At 41.2% G+C, this 6,851-nt stretch overlaps 2 protein-coding genes across 2 annotated transcripts; both read right to left on the bottom strand.

Moving 5' to 3' along the window:
* Nucleotides 1-839: 839 nt before the first annotated feature.
* Nucleotides 840-1,868, bottom strand: LOC311273861 (B2 bradykinin receptor-like; the record flags this gene model as incomplete). Its single annotated transcript, XM_084381144.1, has 1 exon — nt 840-1,868. One exon carries the CDS (start codon nt 1,866-1,868, stop codon nt 840-842), a length of 1,029 nt encoding a protein of 342 aa, XP_084237270.1.
* A 1,250-nt stretch (nt 1,869-3,118) lies between these two features.
* Nucleotides 3,119-6,369, bottom strand: LOC311273860 (B2 bradykinin receptor-like). Its single transcript, XM_084381143.1, has 2 exons — nt 6,322-6,369; nt 3,119-4,696 (listed from the first exon to the last, which is right to left on the bottom strand). The coding sequence occupies exons 1-2, from the start codon at nt 6,339-6,341 to the stop codon at nt 3,661-3,663; spliced, it is 1,056 nt and encodes a 351-aa protein (XP_084237269.1). The 5' UTR covers nt 6,342-6,369; the 3' UTR covers nt 3,119-3,660.
* Nucleotides 6,370-6,851: the final 482 nt, after the last annotated feature.

Below are 6,851 nucleotides of genomic sequence, written 5' to 3'. Positions count from 1 at the left end.
AACAGGTTAGTCTTTGTATGATTTAAAGCCCATACAAAAGTGTGTGGCATAAAGTGGTGAGAAATGCAAATGAAAAAAAAAAAAAAAAAAAGTAATGCGAAAGGTGCTCTGGAGATCCAAAACGACATGACCGCAGCAAACCAGCAGTTGGCGCACTAGACCTTCGTTGTGCTGTTACAGTTTGGTTAGGTTTAGGCAACAAAACTTCTGGTTAGGTCTAGGAAAACATTGTGGTTTGAGTTAAAATAAGTAGTTCTGTATGTAACATATGTAGATATGTAACTTAAATAATTGTATGCGGGTGATACTTCGTTAATGTTACTACGCTACAATATTTCACCATTGATTTTTGGTTTCAAACATGGACAGTAGTCTTCTTGATGAAAGTCCTACGTTCATGGACAGATGGACTTTGTGGCTCTTTCTACTCCGTCACCTGATCTACTCTGCTGCTGTAATAATTACTGCGGCCAACAGAGGTCGCTGTCTAACAATAAATGTAAATATGGGCTGTTATAAGCTACGTTCACAGTCAGCCTATGGTTGTTTTTCTAATGAGTATGGGCTGAAACATGTTTATGGATATCATGTACCATTTATGGCAATCTCCTACACACTTGACCTTTAAAAAGGCAGGGAAGGCAACTCTTGACAAAGAAAGTTTATTGCTGAGTCTCATTCCCAGGTCATCAAAATATAGTCAAAACCTTTTGGGTCAGAATTTCGGGCAGAATACCAACCCGAAACATCGATATTTGACAGCCTGGGAATGAGACTCAACTATTAACTATGTTTTTTTTCAGAATGTTCAAACTTTTCCTTTAACTGTGTAGATAGATTTAGATTTTAGTACTCTCAGTTTGTTTAGTCGAGGTAAGATTGGCATTGGAATGACTGGACTTCCCCTCTTGCCGTTTCCTCCTGCACAGCACAAATCTAAACACTTCCCTCGCCCTCTGCTTGAAGTGCTTCCCCACAATCACATACAGGAAAGGATTCAATGAGCTGTTACTATAGCCAAGGTAAGTAGCTAACTGGTTGCCAATGTCCAGCATGTACGCCCATGTACATCCAGAAACGACCTGATAATGATCCAAGGTGTCCAAGAAGACCAGAATCTGGTAGGGCAGCCAGCAGAGAATAAACACAGCCAGAACAACAAGAACAAGGTGTGCAGCCTTTCTTTCCACACTGCCTCTGCTGCCTTTTCTCAGCTTCTGGCTGCTTTGAATGACTTTAGTGATGTGGTAACTACAAAAGGATACAATAGGAACAGGGATAAGGAAGCCTACTATATTGACAGTCATGTTGTAACGCAGTCTCCAGCCTTCATGGGGGTACGCTATGTAGCATGCGTCGATGCCCAGATGAGGGAAGAACTTGACGGAGCGGAAGAGGATAGCAGGGAAGCTGAGCAAGACCCCAGCAATCCAGATACTGGAGCAAATCCCACGTGCCCAGAAGGCCCGTCTCTCCCTCCCCTGGGTTAGGGGTCTAGTAAGAGCCAGGTATCTGTCCATGCTCACAAGCGTAAGGAACAGCACACTGCAATAGTAATTCATCCCAATGACAATGTTGATAAGCTGGCACATGGGCTCCCCAAACCTCCAGTGGAACTTGTTGACGATGGTTGCCACCCAGAACGGCAGGCAGGAGACCATGAGGAGATCAGCCGCTGCCAGGTTGCTCAGGTAGATATCGGCCACAGAGCTGCGTCGCTTCTGGAGGCAGAACACACAAAGAACGAAGGAGTTTCCGATCACTCCAAGAAGACAGATGATGGACATGTAGGCAGGCTGCATGGTGTAAACCCAGTCCCATGCATCGGTGTGGTTGCAGACAAGCTCAGCTCTCTCAGCGCTCTCCATGACCCACCTGCTGATCACGGTGAAAGCTGTTGCACAGTGTCAGGGATTTTACTACATATACCAGTAAAACCTTTTAACTGTGTCAACACAGGTGTTACTACGTCATGTCATGATTTGAGATCTAAAGTGTCAAGGACAATAGATTTAATGGAGAGTGGATAATAGTGGTTATCAGTCAGAGCACACACATGCCGTCGTCAAAGAGGGGCGTCTTAGCAACATGCAGCATGTTTGTAAATGAAAAGATCCAGAGTCACATATTCATACCTGCAGATTTAGGAGCACATACAGTATAAATTCATGCACACAATGATGATTTATTTATTATCTAATTAAGGTTTGAAGTCTGCTAAGCTTCTAAGCTTCAGTCATCTGCCTGCGTTACTACGAGGCATGCTGACTGAGAATAAACTGAGAAGATTTTAATTTTCCATTTCACTTTAAAATGCAGAAGAACAAAGAAGAATTTATATTCTAGGTAAAAGACCTAATGCAGTGCCTGTTCAAAACATGCCTGTTCTGAACTGGCTGATTACTTGACCTTTTGTTACTGCTGCTTGCAGCTTTCTCAAGAACAACTTCACACTCGATATTGCACTTCCTTAGGTCCTCAAAAATACAGCTGCAGAGTGTGAAGTCAATCTGATGAACGGTCAGGTCGGTAAACTAAAGGACAGACGGACAGAGACTCCTTCCATTTCAGTGAGATTTAGCAAAGTGTGATCTGGTACCATAATCCTGAAATGCAGACAAAAGTACATGAAACGAGGTCAAACTGTATTTTTGGCATGCATTTTACCATTTGATATTTTTTGTTCCACAAGAATTTCCATCCCTGGCAATGGTGATGAAGCCTGACTCCTAACAACGGTTTCCTGTTTGGCACGACATGCCTTCATTTCACGGACAGCGAGGGGTGTACCCTTGCCCACAGCCCACAACGAGTCAACATTGGGCAATTAAATGGTGGTGTGGGCAGAAATGTAAATTCAGACGACTGGTGTCTGTACAGCGAGCAGAAAGGGAGCATGTTTGTGTGTCACCACTGGAAACTCTTTGACAAAATCCTGTTTTTAACTCTGCAGACAATGAGTCAGAAACACCAGAAAACACTTAGCAAGCAGTTGTTGGGGCTCTCACATATTCTGGGTTTTCTGCCCAACTTAGTATGTAAATGCATTATAAAGATTTAACAAGACAACCATGAAACATATGTTTTATTCGACAGTTATGGACAGAGAATACTGGTACTATTTACAAGACAGAATATGAAAACTGTATCTACATAAATTACTTTGCAGCAACCAGGCTGATTTAGATAACACCACTTGTACATTCGAGATACTGACGCTTGCCAATGTTTGTAGCAAAAAGACAGCTATAGTTTATTGCATGTGATGGAGCTGTTATAAATGTAAGTAAACAAGCGTAAGCGGTAAGGTTTTCCATCTTATGGCAAGTGACATATTACAATTTAACACTAACAGATTTGTTGGCAATCCGTAACACCTTGTCCAGGAGGGAACATACATTCAAGCCTTGTATGGCCGGCCACAAATTTTTCCATTTCCTAAAAACAATTAAAGCTAAAATGTGCCTTTTTGAGAGGATGACTCATTGAAGATATTTTCTAAGCAAAGGTCAGTTGGTCCCATTACTGCACAATCCACTTTGAACATAATCATGAATCATATAAATCATTGACATTGGTGCAAGACAATGAAGTGACTGTCCACTTGAGTCATCTTTCTGCAAAGTCGATTGCTGAGGGGAGCACTCTGAAAGCAGTATTTTATACAGAAGTCTTCAGCGTGGACAGGTTTGATCGTGTAGAGTCTGAGGACGCCGTTTTCTTATAGCTCCACTGGTGGAAGACTTCCCGAACTTTTTTCCTAAAGTTCTTTCCAACAATGACGTATAGGATGGGGTTGAGAACACTGTTAAAGAAGGCTAAGTAGGTGAAGATCTGGTTGCAGATGTCTAGGGCATTCTCAAGGTGACAATCTCCCAGAACCTTAGCTATGAACAGCACGTCTAGTATGGTGACCAGGTGGAATGGCACCCAGCAGATGAGGAACGCCAGGAGGACCGCCAACACCAGAGTGGTGGCCTTGTGCTCCGTTTTCTCAGCATTGGACTTCTCTATTGACTGGACCCTCAAAGCCTGAATAATCTTGACAGTGCAGAATGAGATGATAAAAATGGGGATGATGAAGCTCAAAATGATCAACAGCCCATTACAGACCAGCTGTAGAGTGTGGCTTGGGTAGTCCAGGAAGCATGCATGTACACCATACTCAGGGAAATGTTGCACTTTCCTGAAGATGAGTGTGGGGACACCCATGAGCAAGCCGAAACCCCACACCAGCATACAGCCCAGTTTGGCATATTTTGGCCTACGCATTCTACCATAGGACATTGTATGCACCAGTGCCACAAAGCGATCTATGCTAACCAGAACTAAGAAGTAGATGCTGCAGTAGGCGTTCATCTTAATGCCCAGGTTGACGACTCTGCACAGGAACTCCCCAAAAGGCCAGTTGAAACCGTTGGAGATGTTGACAGCCCAGAAAGGCAGACAGGACAACAGGACGAGGTCAGCAGCAGCCAGGTTGCTCAAGTAGATCTCAGCTACAGTGCAGGCCTTCTTGTGTAGGATGAAAACCATCAGGACAAACACATTAAACATGATTCCCAGCACAGTGATGACCATGATATACACAGGCTGGCTGGTGTAGAGCCACCCCCAAGCGTCCGTTTCAGGACAGTCAGTGCCATTGGTGCTGTTTTGGTCTCCATAGAAAGATGTGGTGCTGAAGCCGGGAAGGCTGTGGGGAACATAAGCAAAGACAGTTAAACACTGACAAAACAGCGACAATTTTACATTTTCTAAGTTAGATGACAATATCAATACCACTCTAATAACTGTGCAGACAGGAGGCGATTTCAGGGGGGATCTATTATCATTCAGTAGCATCTGTGCAGCTGAAATACACCCCCAGACAAAGCCTGTTCTGTTAAACATTAACAAATCACCCACTGTCTAACTTAGCATAAAGAGACAATCTCTCAAATGAATGTGAAACTACTCCTTAAATAAACAATAACATTCAAACAAAGACAACATATATGAAGAAAATTGACCTGTCTTATTCAGTAGATGACTGGCATGTTAATTTTTTTGTTATCAATTATTTATTTGTTTTAAAAAGAAAATACCAAACAAAACAAGAAATCATCAATGGATATCAATGAATCCCCTGTGTATTACTCTTCGTATTTGTTGGGGTCAGTGTGTGATTTGTTGTTATTTTGGTATTTTCTGGATGTGCCTTTGCCCACTGTGGAAATGTTTATTGTAGGGTCAAACCCTGACTTGATCTTTATGTTTCCACAATAGCAGAGTTGAACACAATCTCTGCTTGTACCACTTTCAAGCAGTGATCTTTGTGCTGCACTGAAATAAAATCAGCTCCCCTAACAACATGACGGAACGATTACTGTCGTAATTGAAACAGCTGATCAGCTTTGCTCTTTCAGCGCCATACACACACCCAATCATGAAACAGAGCGGCGTTTATTAAATCTCCAAATCCACACTCTAAATCTTACTGCTATTGCAATTATTGAATTGCAAACAAGCCCAGCTTTCACCCATAAATCGTTAAGTCTTTCTATTGTACCTGTGGCTAAGTCATGACCTACAGTGTTTGCTATATGTTACAATAATGAGCGACAGGCTTGGCTCTGGTCGCTCTTATTTCCCCTGAGGTTGTTTGATATCATCTTTTTCATCCAGAAATTGGATTTTTACTGACTGATTATTTCAATTTATTTTTAAATGATAAACATGAGAAGGTTTCTGAATGTATTGAGAATCAATAAAAATCAATAAAGCTTCAAGTTAGGAGCATAAGTCTACATCAAAATTATCATAGTGAAGTTTGTTTTGTTGTTTCAGGTACATAAACGATACCATCTCCACAGCAGTGGGCAAAATCATTGCACAAGCATCTGCTGAAAACTGCATCATGTGCTTTACAGTCATAACTAAATGTTTGACATTTATAAAAATATATGGTCTTAAGTATATGTTATTATGGGACTGAGCTCAGATATGACACACTGCAGTCAACCTAATGTTAAATTTTTCTGCTATTTTCTGCTACCTTTGTTGTATCAACATAGTACAAAATAAACATTTAACCAAAATGTATACAAAAGACCCACTGACATGTAATCCTAATCTTCTTCAGAGAAATGGGTCAGAGTTTGTTTGAGCTGTACTTTATGTCAATATATATTAAAAAGTAAGATTATTGATTGATTATCGATAAAATAATTTTAAAACATAACCACACTGTAAGTTGTCGATTCTGTTGTTTAAGAAGAGATAACGTATCGATACCAATGCGAAATATTTCAAAATGTATAAATATGATGAAGATTATACCTTGTAGGTTGAAGAGCCATTCCTCCTGAGTATTCCCAGATGTGAAAGATCCAGATGCCTGGCTACACTGCAACAGTGCCCTCCCTTTACTCCACTCTGCCTGTCCTGACTCGCTCTCTTAAAGGAAACTGTAATTAAACTGATGTCAGCCAAAACGTCATTCTTCAGTCTGTATGTGTTCCTCTCTCTCCTGTTTGTCCACCTCTTAGAAAGATCATAAACAGCATATCCTCACTCCCCTGATGTTTTATCATTGGATAAATATATCTGGGGGTGTTTGATTTTGCTGCTGTATCATCAGTGTTGAAAAATTGTGTTGTGATTACATCTATGTTGTCAGGAAGCAATCGCTTGAGCTGGAAGTTAAAGTCAAAAACTCAAATGCATGATTACGCAATTGTTTTCACTTATTTTGAACAGACAGCAGTGCAAGTGTCAAAGGCAAATAAAAGCTGCATGCTGGGGACTGAGGTAACATTTTCCCTCTGACAACGTCTATCACTATTTCTTCATTATAAAAATGAGGAAAC

Source organism: Pagrus pagrus (assembly GCF_965226575.1).
Source record: "Pagrus pagrus genome assembly, chromosome: 18".
NCBI lineage: Eukaryota > Metazoa > Chordata > Actinopteri > Spariformes > Sparidae > Pagrus > Pagrus pagrus.
The sequence above is the reverse complement of the archived record's forward strand: the minus strand, read 5'-3'. Positions and strand labels throughout refer to the sequence as shown.